Source organism: Rhinopithecus roxellana, chromosome 20 (assembly GCF_007565055.1).
Source record: "Rhinopithecus roxellana isolate Shanxi Qingling chromosome 20, ASM756505v1, whole genome shotgun sequence".
NCBI classification, from domain to species: Eukaryota; Metazoa; Chordata; class Mammalia; order Primates; family Cercopithecidae; genus Rhinopithecus; species Rhinopithecus roxellana.
Window position 1 is genome coordinate 25,873,837 of NC_044568.1, and position 19,446 is coordinate 25,893,282.

Genomic DNA, 19,446 nt, shown 5'->3' on the forward strand with positions numbered 1-19,446 from the left:
AGGAAAGAACTTCAGGTTCCATAAGTGTCCGCTAGGGGGCTACCGAGACTACAGCAGCTGGGTCGCCATGGTAACCACGGAGCTGCGGCTGTGTTGTCCCCAGGCAGTGGCGGGGAGGTACCGAGAACGCCCCAGGCGCAGCGTATCAGACACTGGGGCAGTGGGGGGCGGGGGCCTGTGGCCGTCAGCCCCAGGCAGGCCGTGAGCCCAGACCCAGGCAGAGATGAAGGACCCAGCTGACTTTCACCTTCGTGTTTTCTCACCTCTGCTCAGGTCACACCTTCACTGGTTGAACCGGACTTAGCAGTTATGGGAGAAAAAATTAAAATGGTGTTTGGGATCAGCCAAAACAGCTCCTGCATTGTACAGATGAAATAGCAACCCAAGGCCGGGCGCGGTGGCTCAAGCCTGTAATCCCAGCACTTTGGGAGGCCGAGACGGGTGGATCACGAGGTCAGGAGATCGAGACTATCCTGGCTAACACGGCGAAACCCCGTCTCTACCAAAAAATACAAAAAACTAGCCGGGCGAGGTGGCGGGCGCCTGTAGTCCCAGATACTCGGGAGTCTGAGGCAGGAGAATGGCGTAAATCCAGGAGGCGGAGCTTGCAGTGAGCTGAGATCCGGCCACTGCACTCCAGCCTGGGCTACAGAGTAAGAATCCGTCTCAAAAAAAAAAAAAAAAAAAAAAAAAATAGCAACCCAGAGAGGGAAAGGCACTTGGAGATCACACAACAGCAGACCTGGAAACAGCGAAGAGAAAGTGGAACAAAATGGAAGAAAGCAAAGCAAATGAGCAAAGCCCAGTCAAGCAATGTGTTCACTTTATTAGTAGTAGTAGTAGTATTTTGAGACAGGGTCTCACTCTGTCGCCCAGGCTAGAGTGCTGTGGTGCAATCATAGCTCACTGCAGCCTCAAACCTCGAACTCCTGGGCTCCAGCCGTCCTTTCGCCTTAGCCTTCCTCCTGTAGCTGAGACCACAGGCTCATGCTACCATGCCCAGCTAATTTTTGTATTTTTGTAGAGACAGGATCTCGCTTTGTTGCCCAGGCTGGTCTTGAACTCCTGACTTCATGTGATTCTCCGGACTCAGCTTCCCAAAGTGCTGAGATTAAAGGTTCAAGCCACTTCACTCAACATTCTATTTTTTAAATTACCACTTTTGAATTTAAATAGTTTTAAGCATAAGCTTTTACCTGGTGAATTTAAAAAGACATAATGCTACAGTGTAACTTAAGAATCCCTCCAGCAGATGACAGGCATCTTTTCCTTCCTACACCACATTCTTCCTCCTCCAACTAGCGTCCTTCTCTCTCTGGGCTTTAGTTTCATCTACACAATGAAGGAGATGTCTTAGTTCTTCTCAAAACCCATTACTCTCTGTAATAAAGCAAAGCCTTCGATGGTCCTACACTTTGGGAGGCCGAGGCGGGTGGATCATGAGGTCAGGAGTTTGAGATCAGCCTGGCCAACATGGTGAAACCCCATCTCTACTAAAAATACAAAAATTAGCTGGGTGTGGTGGTGGGCACCTGTAATTCCAGCTACTCGGGAGGCTGAGGCAGGAAAATCGCTAGAAATCAGAAGGCAGAGGTTGCAGTGAGCTGAGATCAAATCACTTCACTCCAACCTGGGTGAAAGAGTGAAACTCTGTCTCTAAATAAATAAATAAATAAAGCAAAGCTTTTATGTCATAAGCTTAATTCAGTTAATTCAGCACACATTCCCTGGGCACACGAGTGGGTAAGTTCCTCTTATGGGCAGAACCTGCTTGACTGTCAAATATCCCTGTAACTGGGCCCCTGGCAAGCCCAGCCTCAGGACAATCTAAGCCAGGTTCTTGGATTCATGTTTCTGGTTGTAGTGTTGGAGAACATTAGCCATGAACAAAAACTACCTCAGCTATAATATTTGCAAGTTAATTAATTTGCAAGTTTATTTAAAAATTCAGATACAAGGACAGGTGCAGTGGTTCATGCCTGTAATCCCAGCACTTTGGGAGGTCAAGGTGGGCGGATCACTTGAAGTCAGGAGTTCGAGACCAACCTGGCTGACATGATGAAACCCTTTACTAAAAATACAAAAATTAGCCAGGTGTTGTGGTGGGCACCTGTAACCCCAGCTACTCGGGAGGCTGAGACAGAGGAATCGATTGAACCCGGGAGGCGGAGGTTGCAGTGAGCTCAGATCGCACCACTGCACTCCAGCCTGGCGACAGAGCAAGACTCTGCCTGAAATAAATAAATAAATTCAGATACAAACATAATTCAATAAATATAGCATGAGAATAATCTTGTTTAATTTTTTATTTATTTTTATTTTTTGGAGACAAGGTCTCACTCTGTGGCCCAGGCTGGAGTGCACTGGTGTGATCTCAGCTCACTGCAACCTCTGCCTCCCAGGTTCAAGTGATTCTTGTGCCTCAGCCTCCCAAGTAACTGGGACTACAGGTGAATACCATGAGGCCCGGCTAATTTTTGTAGTTTTAGTAGAGATAGGATTTCACCATGTTGGCCAGGTTTGTCTCAAACTCCTGGGCTCAAGCAATCTGGCCGCCTCGGCCTCCCAAAGTGCTGGGATTATAGGCATGAGCCACTGCACCTGGCCCAATTTTGTTTAATTTCTAGTCCCTCACTCTTTCTCTGCCCTCCTTCTCTATCCTGTCCTTGGCTCATTTTGTCCACTTTATTTCTTTCTTTTTTGCAATGGAGTTTTGCTCTGTTGCCCAGGCTGGAGTGCAGTGGCATGATTTCGAACAGCCACCGGACCAGGCTTTTTTTTTTTTTTTTTTTTTTTTTTTTTTTTTTTTTGAGACGGAGTCTCGCTCTGTCACCCAGGCTGGAGTGCAGTGGCGCGATACTGGCTCACTGCAAGCTCCACCTCCCGGGTTCACGCCATTCTCCTGCCTCAGCCTCCAGAGTAGCTGGGACTACAGGAGCCCGCCATCACACCCGGCTAATTTTTTGTATTTTCAGTAGAGACGGTGTTTACACCATGTTAGCCAGGATGGTCTCGATCTCCTGACCTCGTGATCCGCCTGCCTCAGCCTCCCAAATGCTGGGATTACAGGTGCAGGCTATTTTTTTGTACTTTTAGTAGAGATGGGTTTTCACCATGTTGGCCAGGCTTGTCTCGAACTCCTGGCCTCAGCGATCTGCACGCCTGGGCTTCTCAAAGTTCTGGGATTACAGACATAAGCCACCATGGCCGGCCTTGTCCACTTTCTTGTCTCTAAGCACAGTCCTCTGCTTGGCTGCAAAAACCCTCAAATGCCATCTGTATCTTGAATGGCTATGTGGGATCAGTCCCCTTCCCACAACCAACCACATCCCAGGGTCATTGAATATCCTTGTCCTGGGGATGCAGAGGTATCTGGGGAAAGCCTTGCCTGGGTGGACATTCATGACTTCAAGCCCATGAGGAAAGCCTGGGGTAAAAGAGACCAGGCCACAGGGTGAGGGCAAACATGAGATGCTAGGGTGTCCAGAGTTGGTTCCCGCTGATGGGTTTATGGTCTCGCTGACTTCAAGAACGGAGTCGTGGACCTTCGCAGTGAGTGTTACAGCTCTTAAGGATGGCATGGACCCAAAGAGTGAGCAGTAGCAAGGTTTATTGTTAAGAGCAAAAGGACAAAGTTTCCATGGTGTTGAAGGGGACCACTGCTGCTGGCTGGAGGGGGTGGCCAGCTTTTAGTCCCTTATTTGTCTTCTCCCATGTTCTGTTTTTGTCCTATCAGAGTGCCCTTTTCTCAATCCTCCCTGTGATTGGCTACTTTTAGGATTCTGCTGATTGGTGCATTTTACAGAGCGCTGATTAGTGCATTTTAGAGAGCACTGACTGGTGCATTTTACAATCCTCTGCTAGCTACAGAGCACTGATTGGTGCATTTTCCAATCCCCTTGTTAGCTACAGAGTACTGATTGGTGTGTTTTACAATCCTCTTGTAAGACAGAAAAGTTCTCCAAGTCCCCACTGGACCCAGGAAGTCCAGCTGGCTTCACCGCTCACTAGGGTACTCCTGGGGCCCATCCATCAACTGACAAAGGGACAAGTGACTGGCTTGAGCAGGGCCTCTCTGGGATAGCCAGGTGGCTGAACTGGAGCCCAGTGTGAGGTCTCCTGACTGCTGACCCTTGTTACCTGGAGGGACTACATCGCCTTGAGGTGACACCACTTGTTTCTGGCCTGAGTCACCCGGGTTGAGATGAATCAAGAGTGTGTGGAAGGTTGGGCACAGCAGCTCATGCCTGTAATCCCAGCACTTTGGGAGGCAGAGGCCGGAGGATCACTTGAGCCCAGGAGTTCAAGACCAGCCTGGGCAACATAATGAGACCCCATTTCTATATAAATGAAAATATATAAAAGAATAGTTTGTAGAGCCCTTCAGATTGGTCCAGGGTGGTAGAACACCAGAGGAACTCAGACAGCTGGGGCTACTAGGTGCTCAGTGAACTTTTGTTGAACTGAAAGTCATTTTCTGGGGTTTGTGGAGGTGTCAGTAACCTGAATAAGATCAGACCTATCAGATGTCACCAAAGGGTGTCTGTAACAAGGCCCCAGATGCTCACAGCTCACTGTGTGGGTCTGGGGGACTGAGTACCCGGGTTTTTTTTGTTATCTGCCCTCCCCAACATATATCTGAATAAGAAACTTTAATTAGATTGAACGAATGACAAACTGTGGTACAGTTTTCCATACAATGCAATTGTATTCCATACAATAGCATAGTCTTCAACAATAAAATGGAATCAATTATTAATACGCATGATGACTTGGATGGATTTCAAGAGCGTTATTCTGAGTAAAAAGTAAATATAATCTCAAGTGCTCATATACTGCATGATTTCCTTTGTATAACATTTAAAAGTAATAGAGATTTTTTTTTTATTGTTATACTTTAAGTTCTAGGGTACATGTGCATAACGTGCAGGTTTGTTACATATGTATACTTGTGCCATGCTGGTGTGCTGCACCCATCAACTCATCAGCACCCATCAACTCGTCATTTACATCAGTTATAACTCCCAATGCCATCCCTCCCCCCTCCCCCCAGTAATAGAGATTTTTAAAGTATAGAGATGGAGAATAGATCAGTGGTTGTCACGGATTAGAGAAGGAGCTAGAAAGGGTATCACCATAAGAGAGTAGCCCAGGCTGGACACGGTGGCTCACACCTGTAATCCCAGCACTTTGGGAGGCCGAGGTGGGCAAATCACGAGGTCAGGAGATCGAGACCATCCTGGCTAACACGGTGAAACCCCGTCTCTACTAAAAAATACAAAAAACTAGCCGGGCGAGGTGGCGGCGCCTGTAGTCCCAGCTACCTGAGAGGCTGAGGCAGGAGAATGGCGTGAACCCGGGAGGCGGAGCTTGCAGTGAGCTGAGATCCGGCCACTGCACTCCAGCCTGGGTGACAGAGCGAGACTCCGTCTCAAAAAAAAAAAAAAAAAAAAAAAAAAAAAAAAACAGGAAGAAATTATTGGTGCATATAATTAAACTGTGAAACTAGCAGGGCTAGAGCTGCACGCAGGGCCAGCTAACTTGGGACTGGCACAAAAAGAACTCCTCTCTCTTTCTCTCTGTCTCTCTCTCTCTGCCGCCTCCTCTCCCTTCCCTCCTCCCATCTCCCTCTCCCATCTCCTCTTCCACCCTCATCTCTTCCTCCCCTCTGTCTCTCTCAGCTTGCACCCTGGACTCCTGTCTGTGTAATGGCTTCCAGTCCTCACAGCTCTGCTACAATCTAGGGGGAAAGGCTTCCTTCTGTAGAGCATCTACATAAAACATCCAAGGGAAGCATCTGATTGGCCTGCTTTGGGTCACATGGAGTCTGTGATTGCCCCCATCACCAGAATTTCATAGAGGAGGAGGAAGAACTGCCCCTAAAGGAAGAGGGTGCTCTTACTGAGAGATGAGGGAAGGGATGCTGGGTGGGTGGGTGGTGTAGGGGAGAGATCCCATTACAACATATAAAATAGGTAAACGTACATATTGATTAATAGAAAATTAGTTCCTAAATCTATTGGGTATAAGAAAACAATTTTTTAATGCAGTTCAGGTTCCGGTGTGGTGGCTTGTACACACGGTGTTGGTCATCAGATCAGCGCCATCCAGTCTGTCAAGCACAGAGGGGCAGAAAGCCCTGGAGAAGAACGATGCTCAGCCTACAGAGTCAGAGGCAGGCCAGAAGGGACCCTGGAGGGCCCTTGAAGACAGAGGCTCAACTGTGACATGGGAGGGTATACAGCTCTGGGGATAGCGGCTTCTTGGATCCTGGGTGACACTTGGTGTCAGAGTGGGCTTGGCAAGTTTCTTAAATTCTCTGAACCTGTTACCCCAGGTGTCAAATGGGGATGAGAATATCTACCTCACATGTTGTTAAATTCAGTTGAGATAACGTATGTGAAGTGTCCTCGCCCTGTCTCCTGCCGGTATTGCTGCCATGCGGTTGGCTTTAGAGCAGTATTGCGTGGCAGAGGACGGCAGGTGGCGCTCGAGCCCAGCAGTTTTGAGATGCACGCCGGAGAAAGTCGAGGCAAAGCAGGCGCCTGGTGTCAGCAGAGGAAAGGTAGCCGGGGTGCTGGGACACGCTTTCTCGAGGTCGAAAGCGGGTGGGCGCGCATCTCGTCCTCCGACCCCGCAGAGGAGGTCAGAAGCTACCCAGGCCCCACTTAGCGGTTCAGCCCTGTTTTCCCGCCAGGGGACCCGGGTTCCCTGTTGCTCTGGGAATCGCAGGTTCTCCGGCTTAACAGAAGCTGATCTGGCTACGTTCGCCGGGTCCCATCACCTCTCACGGTTTTCGTGGAAACCAGAGGGTGGGGCACTTTAATTAACGTTTTAAGTTACCGAAAGTTGGATATTCTTGTGTTATGGGGGAGACCCACTCCGGGCCGAGGGAGGAACTGGAGGTCCAATCCACGTGAATGTTAATGTTTTGTTTTCTTTTGTTTTTTGTTTTTTGGGTTTTTTGTTTTTTTGTTTTTGTTTTTTTTAGAGACAGGGTCTCGCTCTGACCATAGCTCACTGCACCCTCGATCTCCTGGACTCAAGCGATACTCCTGCCCCAGCCTCACAAGTAGCTGGGCCACCACGCCTGGCTCATTTTTGTTTGCTTCTGTTTTTGTTTTGTTGTTGTCGTTGTTGTTGTTGTAGAGACAGGGGTGGGGCGGGGGGGGGGGGTCTCACTATGTTCCCCTGACTGGTCTCAAACTCCTGGGCTCAAGCGATCCCCCCGCCTCGGCCTCTCAAAGTGTTGGGATTACAGGAGTGAGCCACCAAACCCGGTCCCTCGTGGATGTTTTTGTTTTTTATTTTTTGTGAGTACACAGCAGGTGTATATATTTATGGGGTCTATGAGAGGTTTTGATACAGACATGCAACGTGAAATAAGCACATCATGGAGAATAGGGTCCTCGTGGATATGAAAGATAGAACAGGCAGGCCGGGCGCGGTGGCTCAAGCCTGTAATCCCAGCACTTTGGGAGGCCGAGACGGGCGGATCACGAGGTCAGGAGATCGAGACCATCCTGGCTAACCCGGTGAAACCCCGTCTCTACTAAAAAATACAAAAAACTAGCCGGGCGACGTCGGCGGCCGCCTGTAGTCCCAGCTACTCGGGAGGCTGAGGCAGGAGAATGGCCTAAACCCAGGAGGCGGAGCTTGCAGTGAGCTGAGATCCGGCCACTGCACTCCAGCCTGGGTGGCAGAGCGAGACTCCGTCTCAAAAAAAAAAAAAAAATAGAACAGGCAACAAGGAAGGCAGAAAAGGCAGGCATTTGACGTTAATGACGGGTCCCCGATGCTCTCCCAGGCTGGAATGGGACTAGGTCCCGCTGAATGCCTCATCCTCCGCCCTCCAAGCCCAGGAGCGTCCTCTTGCCCACCGGGCGCGGGGTTTGAAAAGGTTTTGGGACACCACTCGGGCACCTGGAGACCTCTGCCAGTCTCTCTGGTCCCGCCCCTGCGTTCCCGGTTTCCGGTGAACGTGCGAGTAGGTCTTTTCTGCCTTCCAACTCTTGAGTAGCTAGCAGAACCCAGAGGAACTAGCGGAACCCCAGGCCGTTGTCATGGAGACAGCGCGCCGAACTATGTGGTTCCTGATTGGCTATTGGCTGGGAGGCACATCCCCGCCCTCCCCTTCCCGCCGGTGGCTAGGCTGCGTACAGGGAGATGAGGACCCGCGGGAGAAAATGGCTGCGGGCTCTTAGCACCAGGGGTCTTCTGCGCTTTGCAACCCGACGACAACGGCTGGGACGGAGTCTGGCTTCCAGACCCCCTGCGGCCGGTGCTGGGCGAGGCAAAGCTGCGCTTCCTCTGCAACTAGCCTGCCGCTTCCCTCCCTGCGCCCCCTCCCCTAGCCCCGAGCGCGGACCTGGAGCCGAGAGGAAGGGGCAGTGCCTCGAACCCGGGGCCGCAGTCGAGGGGCGCGCGTCGTTGCTCTGGGACTCACTGCCGACCAACCCCCATTCCTCAGGGGCTCGGCCCCTTCCCCAAGGTTCAGGACGTAGAGCCTGGGCGGGGCCCCCTCCCCAGCAGCAGTCAGCGGACCTGCACGAGTCAGACTACACTTCTGGTGCACCTGGGACCTTGGTGCGCTGGGTTGAGGGCTTGGGGGTGGTTCTGGTTGGGGTGGCGTTTTGGAACTGTGCGCAGAAGCCGATGAATTCCCCCGAGTTTTCTGTGTGTGTCTCTGTCTGTGCAGAAATCCGAGCCAACCACTAGAGCTCTGTGAATGGGGAGAGCTTCACCCTCCAAAATATCCAGCTGGTCCCCTCTCCCATAGCAACTCAAGGTTTTATAAATAATAATCTTTGAGACCCGGTGCGATGGCTCACGCCTGTAATCCTAGCACCTGGGAGGAGAGGCGGGCGGGTCACTTGAGCCCGAGTTGGAGTTCAATAAGGCCAAAAGTGTAAACAACCCAGATGCCCACCAACTGATGAATGACTAGACAGAATGTGATATATCCATATAATCATATATTATTAAGCAGTGCAAAGGATTGCTTTGCTGATATGGGCTACAACATGGGTGAACCTCAGAAGCACTACTGTTATAGGAAAGCGGTCGCTGTCCAGACCCCAAGAGAGGGCTCTTGGCTCTCTCGCAAGAAAAAATTTAGGGCGAGATCCACAGTGCAAAGCAAAAGCAAGTTTACTAAGAAAGTAAAGGAGTAAAAGAATGGCTGCTCCATAGACAGAAGGCTGCTGGTTGCCCATGTTAATGGTTATTTCTTGATGATCTACTAAACAAGGGGTGGATTATTTATGCCTCCCCTTTTTAGACCATTTAGGGTAACTTCCTGATGTTGTCATGGCATTTGTAAACTGTCATGGCGCTTTTGGGAGTATAGCAGTGAGGACGACCAGAGGTCACTCTTGTCGCCATCTTGGTTTTGGTGGGTTTTAGCCGGCTTCTTTACTGCAACTTGTTTTATCAGTAAGGTCTTTATGACCTGTATCTTGTGCCATCCTCCTATGTCATTCTGTGACTTAGAATGGCTTAACCCTCTGGGAATGTAGCCCAGTAGGTCTTAGCCTTATTTTACCCAGCTCCTATTTAAAATGGAGTTGCTCTGGGTCACATGCCTCTGACACGATAAGTGAAAGCAGCCAATCATACACATACAAACAAATACATACTGCATGACTGCAATGTGAAATGTCCAGAATAGGCAAACTATGTAGAGAAAAAGTAGAACAGTGGTTGCCTAGGACTGCAAGGTGGCAGGGTAGGATTATGGAATGGCTACTAATGGGCATAAGTTTTCTTTTGGGGATGATGAAAATGTTCTAGAATTAGATTGTAGTGATGGTTGTATAAATACTGAATTATACACTTTAAACTGTGAGCTCTATAGTATATGATTTATATCTCAATAAAGCTGTTAGAAAAAGAAAGGGCCTGGTGTGGTGGCTCACGCCTGTAATCCCAGCACTTTGGGAGGCCAAGATGGGTGGATTGCCTGAGGCCAGGAATTCGAGACCATCCTGGCTAACATGGTGAAACCCCGTCTCTACTAAAAATACAAAAATTAGCTGGGCGTGGTGGCTGGCGCCTGTAATCCCAGCTACTCAGGAGGCTGAGGCAGGAGAATCGCTGGAACTCAGGAGGCGGAGGTTGCAGTGAGCTGAGATTGCACCATTGCACTCCTAACTGGGCAACAAGAATGAAACTCCATCTCAAAAAAAAAAAAAAAAAAAAAAAAAAAGGGTGGAGTAGGGAGAAAGGTGGGATGTAGAGAAATTCTAGGAGCTCCAGAAAAGGCAGTATTAGCAGCCAGTGGAGGAAAGAGTTCCAGGGAGATAAGTGCCAGATAGCATAAGATAAAATCTGCCTGATGTCTATTCAAGTCGTCAACTAGCTAATCACTGGTCATGTTGGCAAAATCAGTATCAGAGTAAGGTGAAGGTAGAAGCCAAACAACAGTCAAACAAGGCATGAATGGGAAATGAGGACTTGGTCTTCACAAGATGGTATACTTTTTCGAGAAGTTCAGATGACATGGGTAGGGGTAAAGAAGAATGGCAGCTGAGAGACATCTGGGGACAAGAAATCTCTGTGTGTGTGTACCTGACTCTCAGAAGGGAGAGATTTAAGCATGGTTATAAGTCTGATGGAAAAAGACAAAAGAAAAAACAAAATGTGAGATGTAGAAGAAATATGGATGATAGATTAGAAGGGATTGGGGACCAAGGACCCCGAGAGAGAGCACTTTTCTCCAAATCAGTAAAGGAACATCTCTAAGACTGGAGGTAAAGTGGAGAAGTGGGCTTGAAAATGGGTTAAAAAATTGTCAACAGGCTCATTTTCCCAGCAGTTTTCAACTGGCATGATACTGGATTTTGTAGGTCAGTTTCAGCACAAGGTGGGGATAAAAGAATCAAGAGCCCTGGTAGGAAAAAAGTTCAGTTGACTGGCTGTGAGGTCTTCATAAAGGAGGAAAAGAAACAAATGCTGACATTAAGAGAAAATGAGAGATCAAGAGGCCATAGGGACTTTTGTGACATATAGTCAACCCACTGAAGTCCCTCTTTATCCTCCAAAACAATATAATAACCTTAGAACCTTTAATCTCTCATCAGGAGCACCTTGATTTTCTTCTGTTGACCTGGATTTTAGTTTCATCTTTTTTTAAACCCACAAGACATAATCAATAGTTTTATATAGTCAATTTTAATTTAGATTTACACATAGATTTACCACTTTATTTGTTCGCTGTTTCATTGTCTATATATGACTTTTCATGTGGAATCATTTTCCTTCCATTTGAAAGACACCCAACTTTTTTTTTTTTTTTTTTTTTTTTTTTTTTTTTTTTTTGAGGCGGAGTCTCGCTCTGTCGCCCGGACTGGAGTGCAGTGGCCAGATCTCAGCTCACTGCAAGCTCCGCCTCCCGGGTTCACGCCATTCTCCTGCCTCAGCCTCCCGAGTAGCTGGGACTACAGGCGCCCGCCACCTCGCCCGGCTAGTTTTTGTATTTTTAGTAGAGACGGGGTTTCACCGTGTTAGCCAGGATGGTCTCGATCTCCTGACCTCGTGATCCGCCCGTCTCGGCCTCCCAAAGTGCTGGGATTACAGGCTTGAGCCACCGTGCCCGGCCGAAAGACACCCAACTTTAATGAGTCTCTGTTGATGACATTCTGTTTTTTGTTTTTCAAAAAATCCCTCTATTTAATCCTCATTCATGAAGGTATAATTCCAGCTGTCTTCCATTGTTGCCATCTTCTAATTCTCCTTTTTTGTTGTTGTTTTGAGACAGAGTCTTGCTCTGTTGCCCAGGCTGCAGTGCAATGGTGCAATCTCAGCTTACTGCAACCTCCACCTCCCAGGTTCAAGCCATCCTCCTGCCTCAGCCTCCCAAGTAGCTGGGAGCCATCACACCCAGCTAGCCATCTTCTAATTTTCATTCCTTCAAAGGTAATATGTTTTTTCTCTCTTGGATTTTAAAGATCTTCTTTGATATTCTACAGTTTCACTATGATGTGTCTCAGTGTAAATTTATTTTTGTTTATCTGGCTTGGAGTGTCAGGATTCCAGAATCTTTAAATTTATATCTTTCATCAGTTCTGGAAATTTTCACCCTTTATCTTTTTCAAATATTGCCTCGATTCTCTTCTTTTCTTCTTCTGGAACCCAGATTAGATGTGTTATAGCTCTCTGCCTTTTTTAAACTTTTTTTCATCTCCTTGTCCATTTGTGGGTAATTTCCTCAGATCGACCTTCTATTCACTAATTTTCTCATTGGCTGTGTCTAATCTATTGTTAACCCTGTGCATTACTTTTTTTTTTTTTTTTTTTTGAGACGGAGTCCCGCTCTGTCGCCCAGGCTGGAGTGCAGTGGCCGGATCTCAGCTCACTGCAAGCTCCGCCTTCCGGGTTCACACCATTCTCCTGCCTCAGCTTCCCGAGTAGCTGGGACTACAGGCGCCCACCACCTCGCTCGGCTAGTTTTTTGTATTTTTTAGTAGAGATGGGGTTTCACCGTGTTAGCCAGGATGGTCTCGATCTCCTGACCTCATGATCCGCCCGTCTCGGATTACATTTTTAACTTAAAGATTTTCTTTCTTTTTTTCTTTTTGAGACAGTGTCTTGCTGTGCAGCCCAGGCTGGAGTGCAATGGCGTGATCTAGGCTCACTGCAACCTCTGCCTCCCGGGTTCAAGTGATTCTCTTGCCTCAGCCTCCCGAGTAGCTGGGACTACAGGCACATGCCACCACGCCTGGCCAATGTTTTGTATTTTTAGTAGAGACAGGGTTTCACTGTATTAGCCAGGATGGTCTCGAGCTCCTGACCTCGTGATCCACCCGCCTCGGCCTCTCAAAGTGCTAGGATTACAGGTGTGAGCCACCGTGCCTGGCCATTTTTTAAATTCTATTTGGTTCTTAAGATTTTGGACTCTTGTTCTTTATTCATATGTCCAACCCCTACTTTAGTCTATTAAAATAAATTTTTGACGACTGGGCATGGTGATCAGATCACGAGGTCAGGAGATTGAGACCAAACTGGCTAACACAGTGAAACCCCGTATCTACTAAAAATATAAAAAATTAGCCTAGCTTGGTGGCAGGTGCCTGTAGTCCCAGCTACTCGGGAGGCTGAGGCAGGAGAATGGCGTGAACCCATTGGGAAGCGGAGCTTGCAGTGAGCCGAGATCACGCCACTGCACTCCAGCCTGGGTGACAGAGGGAGACTCTGTCTCAAAAAATAAATAAATAAAAATGAAATAAAATAAAATTAATTTTTGAAACATATTAGACATAGTATTATAAATTTTGTGTCTGACACTGACAACTCCCTATATTTGAGGTTATGAATATTATACTATTTTTTCTACTGTCTGTCATTCATGGTTCCATGTTTTCTGCATGTGCTTTGTGTTTGTGATTCATGACTGTGAGCTCATATTTTTTGGGATTACATTTGGGGAAGTCCTTTGAAGCCTGGACTGGAGGTAAGTTCTCCCAGACTGAATTTATGTTTGATTCTGCCAGATGCCTGGAAGCACTGTTAGCCGAGAACCAATTTAAACTACATTCTCAGCTTGCAGTTTTTTGAACCACCCAGGGACTGTGAATACAGGTTGTAATTCCACATAGGAACTAGCTTTGGTTACAAATTCTCAGGAAAGATATCCACCAACCACCTCCACCAATCCCCCTACTCATTGTGAAAGTTTGAAACAGGTAATTTACCTTGCAGTCCCTGCCATGGGAGTATTCATCTATGGAGTCCTAATTTTCATTGGGTGGTGGAGAGTGTCTTCTATTAGATATCCTACTTTGGATGGGGTATGGGTTTTGTCACTTGGCTCTTGTGCCTACAGGACCATGAAAAACAAAGCTCTTAGCTTTGTGCAATGGCAGTATCGCAAAAATGAGGTTTATCTGAGGCACAATTACTGCTAATTGAAAACTTTTCCCAACACACTGCCATAATGACTTGAAGTATACTAGACATTGGCAATTTAATTTTTGACAGTCTCTATGGAGACTGAAGGGAAAAAAAAGAAAGAAAAACAGAGCTCAAGTTTGCCTCATTTGGCAAATGATCCCCAGGTGAAAGCTAGCATTCCGTGTTCTGCCTACTACTCTAAGTTATTCATTTTGTTTGGGTTTGGGCTTCTCTGTATTCCTTACCAATTTTCTAGCTTATCAATACATTTTAAAAGATTTTTAAAATGTTTTATCCAGCATTAAGGTTGCTGAGCCACACTCTCAGAAGCAGAAGTGCATCTGTGAGTTCCTTAGAGGAAACCAATAGATACCTGACTTGGAACACCCAGCTCTGCTTCAGCTTCCTTCATTCTCCAACTGGGCGTGAGCTTCTTCTCACATCCAGTTAATTCCACAGCCTCTTACCATTGTGAACTGCACACCTCTCCCCAGGGGGCTGAAGCCCAATTATTTTCCAGTACCTGTACTTTCTACACAAACAGCAGAAATTTAGGTTGCTCTCCTTACAAACAGCGTTGTTCTCTTTCCCTTTTCTCTGGGAGGTAGCGGGGCAGTTTTTAAAACCTCCCCCTCTCCTGGGTAGGCTCAGTGTTTGAGTGCTCTTTCTCACATTCATCTTGCAGGTGGGAGTGGGGGTGAACACTGCCTTCCGCACTAGGCAGAAGGCTTGCTCGTCTGAGGAATTATTTTTCTTTCTTTTGAGAGAGGGTCTTGCTCTGTCACCCAAGCTGGAGTACAGTGGCACGATCTCAGCTCACTGCATCCTCACCCTCCTCTATCTCAAGGTGATCCTCCCACCTCATGCTCCCCAGTAGCTGGGGACTACCGGTGTGCCACCACACCTGGCATTATTATTATTATTATTACTATTATAGAAACAAGGTCTCACTATGTTGCCCAGGATGGTCTGGAACTCCTAGGCTCAAGCGATCCTCCCTCCTCAGCCTCCCAAAGTGTGGGAATTACAGGCCACTGTGTCTGGGTAGGGACTTTTCCTTTTCTTTCCCATCATACTCTTATATAGCCTGGGAAAGAAGGGTGGCATTGAGTCAATGGTTAATAGTAACAGAGCAAATTCAGAATTCAGCACCCAGCTTCCTTTGATGAGACCTGAGAGGTTCTCACCCCAAATGTTTTCATCTTTCCTTAGAATATAGATCTTAATCCTCAATTCTGAGTCCTGGTTACCAATTTTGGGACAATAGGAAAAATTCCTCTTATTCTCTCATAGTGATTCCACTGCTGTTACTAAGCCAATGACTCTCATCACACAAAGTAAAATCCACACCCCTCATCACAACCTCCAAAGCCTTGCTCCATCAAGCCCCAGTCTACCTGCCCTACCTCTGCTCTGCTCACTCTCTTATCCCTCACTCTGCTAAGCTACATTAGGCATCTATCTGTTCCTAAGTACACCAAGCTTATTCCCATCTGAGAGCTTTTGCACCTTCAGTTTCTTCAGCCTGGAATTCTTTTCCCCTTGTGCACCTGCAGTTGGTTTTTTTTTTTTTTTTTTTGGGGGGGGTGGTGGTGGTGGTGGTGGTGGTGGTTTTTTTGTTTGTTTTTGAGACAGTCTCCATCTCTTACCCATGTTGGAGTACAGTGGTGCAGTCTTGGCTCACTGCAACCTACACCTCTGGGGTTCAAGTGATTCTCCTGCTACAGCCTCCCAAGTAGCTGGGACTACAGGTGCATGCCACCACACCCTGCTATTTTTGTATTTTTAGTAGAGATGGAGTTTCACCATGTTGGCCAGGCTGGTCTCAAACTCCTGACCTAAGGTGATCCGCCCCCCTCAGCCTCCCAAAGTGCTAGGATTATAGGCGTGAGCCACCATGCCCAGCCTGCAGTTGCCTTAGTTGCAGCTACTAAGTCACTTGCCTCAGGCCTCCCGGTCCACTCTAATTCATACTTCTGAATTATGCGTTCTGCTAATTCCAGAGCACTATATTCACAAAGCAGTGATAGAAAGTATTCATTAATTTATATATATATATTTTTTTGAGACAGAGTCTCGCTTTGTCGCCTAGGCCAGAGTGCTGTGGTGAAATCACAACCCACCACAACCTCTGCTTCCCAGGTTCAAACAATCTTCCCACCTCAACCTCCCAAGTAGCTGGGACTTGACAAACGCACACTATTGCAACCAGTTAATGTTTGTATTTTTTGTGGAGACGGGTTTTGCCATGTTGCCCAAGCTGGTCTTTTAATTCCTGGGCTCCTCCTTCCTCAGCCTCCCTGTGCAATTGACATGTTATTTCATTACTTGGTAGCCCCTTGCGCAGGATTTTGTGTTTGGGACAAGCCAACAGTAATGGAAATTTTCTTCCTCTTTTTTTGTTTTGTTTTGTTTTGTTTTTTGAGATGAAGTTTTGCTCTTGTTGCCCAGGCTAGAGTCCAATGGTGCAGTCTCGACTCACCGCAACCTCTGCCTCCTGGATTCAAGTGATTCTCCTGCCTCAGCCTTCTGAGTAGCTGGGATTACAGGCATACGCCACGATGCCCGGCTACTTTTGTATTTTTAGTAGAGACAAGGTATCTCCATGTTGGTCAGGCTGGTCTCGAACTCCTAACCTCAGGTGATCCACCCGCCTCAGCCTCCCAAAGTGCTGGGATTACAGGCTTGAGCCACCGCACCTGGCATAAAGCATTTATTTTTGAATGTTCATATTTTTGATAAAGCAGTGTGACATCGGGAACATTTTGTTTCAGTCATTTTCTACCATGTTGGTATGCGATGCTCTAATTTTAAGAAATCAAGCTGAAATCTAGGAAATGTAGACTGAATGTCTGTGATATATAACACATAATTACATAAACCTAATAGCTGTATCTAAAAGTTGACCTATCTTTGTGTTAAAAATTACCATCCGGGCCAGGTGCGGTGGCTCAAGCCTGTAATCCCAGCACTTTGGGAGGCCGAGACGGGCGGATCACGAGGTCAGGAGATCGAGACCATCCTGGCTAACACGGTGAAACCCCGTCTCTACTAAAAATACAAAAAACTAGCCGGGCGAGGTGGCGGCGCATGTAGTCCCAGCTACTCGGGAGGCTGAGGCAGGAGAATGGCGTGAACCCGGGAGGCGGAGCTTGCAGTGAGCTGAGATCCGGCCACTGCACTCCAGCCTGGGCGACAGAGCAAGACTCCGTCTCAAAAAAAAAAAAAAAAAGGCCGGGCGCGGTGGCTCAAGCCTGTAATCCCAGCACTTTGGGAGGCCGAGACGGGCGGATCACGAGGTCAGGAGATCGAGACCATCCTGGCTAACACGGTGAAACCCCGTCTCTACTAAAAAACACAAAAAACTAGCCGGGCGAGGTGGTGGGCGCCTGTAGTCCCAGCTACTCGGAGGCTGAGGCAGGAGAATGGCATAAACCCGGGAGGCGGAGCTTGCAGTGAGCTGAGAACCGGCCACTGCACTCCAGCCCGGGCAACAGAGCGAGACTCCGTCTCAAAAAAAAAAAACAAAAAAAAACAAAAAAAACAAAAAAAAAAAAAAAAAAAAATTTCCATCGGGCCGGGTGCGGTTGCCCACGCCTGTAATCCCAGCACTTTAGGAGACCGAGGCAAGCAGATCACCTTAGGTTAGGAGTTTGAGACCAGCATGACCAACATGGAGAAACCCCGTCTCTACTAAAAATACAAAATTAAACGGGCGTGGTGACGCATCGCACGCCTGTAATCCCAGCTACTCGGGAGGCTGAGGCAGGAGAATCGGCTGGAACCCGGGAGGCGGAGGTTGCGGTGAGCCAAAATCGCGCTATTACACTCCAGCCTGGGCAACAAGAGCGAAACTCCGTCTGAAAAGAAAGAGAGGAAAAAAAAAAAAAGAGAAAGGAAGAGAAAAGAAATAAAATTTCCATCACTATTGGCCTGTCCCAAACACAAAATCCTGCGCAAGGACTACTAAGTAATGAAATAACTCGGCAGTAGGTCTGCCTTGGCACACTGTTCAGGAGGCCACGGATTTATCCGAAGTCCGAAGTTTCTCTTTTCTCTGAAATGAGAAATGGAAAACTGCCTTTTGATGAAGATGCAAATGCCCCACCCTCTGACGCTGTCTCACGCCCTTCGTGTGTCACTCTTATAGCTGAAGTCAAGACCTGACATTATGTTTGCGTTTTTATTGTCAGCCTCGTCCCACGGGGCGTACGCTTGCTCCCCGAAACCAGGGTCTTTCCCGGCCGATCCCCCGGCTAGCAACAAGCCCCTTGCACAGTGACTGTGGAATACACGGACACATGCACACTCGAGCCACACCGGCAGCCTCCCTTGGCCCTCGCAGGGGTCCCTAACGCGCCTTCGCAGGCCGCCTAGGCGGGGCTCGCGCGCACGCGCGGCCCTCTGGGAAGCGTAGTTCGCGCGCCCGGCGAGGCTCCGGGGTTGCGGAGCGAGGCTCCGCGTGCGCAGGCGCACTTCCGGCTCTGCCCCGCCGCTGCGGCCATTGTCCGACCCCGGTGCGGCTGAGGCCCCTTTGGGCAGCCCCTCAGCAGATCAGAATTGGAGATAACCGAGCCTGCGGCGGGGGCGGGAGGAGCTGCCCGAGGCTCTGGGTGGGCCGGAGGTCGCGAAATCCGGAGCCCCCCAGAGGCGGTGATTCCGAGTGCGCGGGTCTGGGCGGCACCCCTCCTGGGTTTAGCGGGTGTCAGCCGGGCCTCGCCCACCACCCTGCGAAGGGGACTGGGCGTGGCCGGAGGGGGGTGTCCGGGAGGCCGCCGAGCCTTTCATTTCGGGGATGGGGAGCGGCAGGCCCGGGCTGGTTCCGCGGTCCTCGCCACTGTCTCCGCTGGAGATGTGGTTTAGGGGCGGAGGCGGGGCGGGGTGGGGTGGGGTCGGCGTTGCAGCGGGGTGAGTGGGCCCTGTCCTCTCTCCCCAGCTCCTGCCCCGGAGCCGGGCCCTGGCGAGGCAGGAATGGCCCCGAGGCCTCCGACGGCCGCGCCCCAGGTGAGCAACGCGTTCCTAACCGCCTGGGCATCCCATCCATCCATCCCATCTCCCGGGGGTGTTTGGAGCAGTCATTGTTCTCCTCCTGGCGACTCCCTTGCTTGCTTGGCTCGATCGGAGCCTCCTAGCCTTACTCACCAGGCTTTGGGGAGCGAGATTCCCAAAGGGGAGGCTGCTCTGTGGGGTAGAGGGGGCCAGTGTGGTGTGATCTTATGGGAGGAGTTGAGATTGGATGTGTTGGGAAGTGTCAGTTTTGAGAGTCCTGAATGCCACGCGAATTTTTTGAACTCTTTGTCAATAAGGAATGGAGAGAGTGGGGTGACAGGATGGAACACTGTAGAGGAGGAAGTGACTGTCGGCAAGTGAGGAGAGAGGAGCCCCAGCTTCTGACCCGGGGCCCATAGAGTGTCCGTAAGGGGCCGCAGAAGCCAGGTTAGAAGATGTCTAGGAAGAGGCTCGAGATGGGCTTTCTTGGGCAAGGAGGCAAAAACAAAATAAAAAAACAGAAACAAAAACAAAACCAGGGCTGATTCTCCCAGAGCTTTTTTTGTC

General features: G+C 48.8%; 1 protein-coding gene and 1 non-coding gene across 8 annotated transcripts in view; both read left to right on the forward strand.

Annotated features, from left to right (window-relative positions):
* Positions 1-11,892: 11,892 nt before the first annotated feature.
* Positions 11,893-19,446, forward strand: part of ZFP90 (ZFP90 zinc finger protein) — a 36,982-nt gene continuing 29,428 nt past the window's right edge. For 2 of the 7 annotated variants that reach the window (XM_030925024.1, XM_030925020.1), the window contains exons 1-2: positions 18,294-18,543; positions 18,827-18,894. In XM_030925024.1, coding sequence (XP_030780884.1) covers positions 18,862-18,894 — 33 coding nt within the window. In that variant the 5' untranslated portion in view covers positions 18,294-18,543; positions 18,827-18,861. Of the gene's footprint in view, positions 11,917-18,293; positions 18,562-18,826; positions 18,895-19,446 lie in introns of those variants that run through there. The other 5 variants (XR_746997.2, XM_010355040.2, XM_030925021.1 and 2 more) reach the window with 4 other exon arrangements.
* Positions 13,845-13,989, forward strand: LOC115895387. Its single transcript, XR_004055584.1, has one exon. It is a non-coding gene; the product is annotated as a U4 spliceosomal RNA (small nuclear RNA).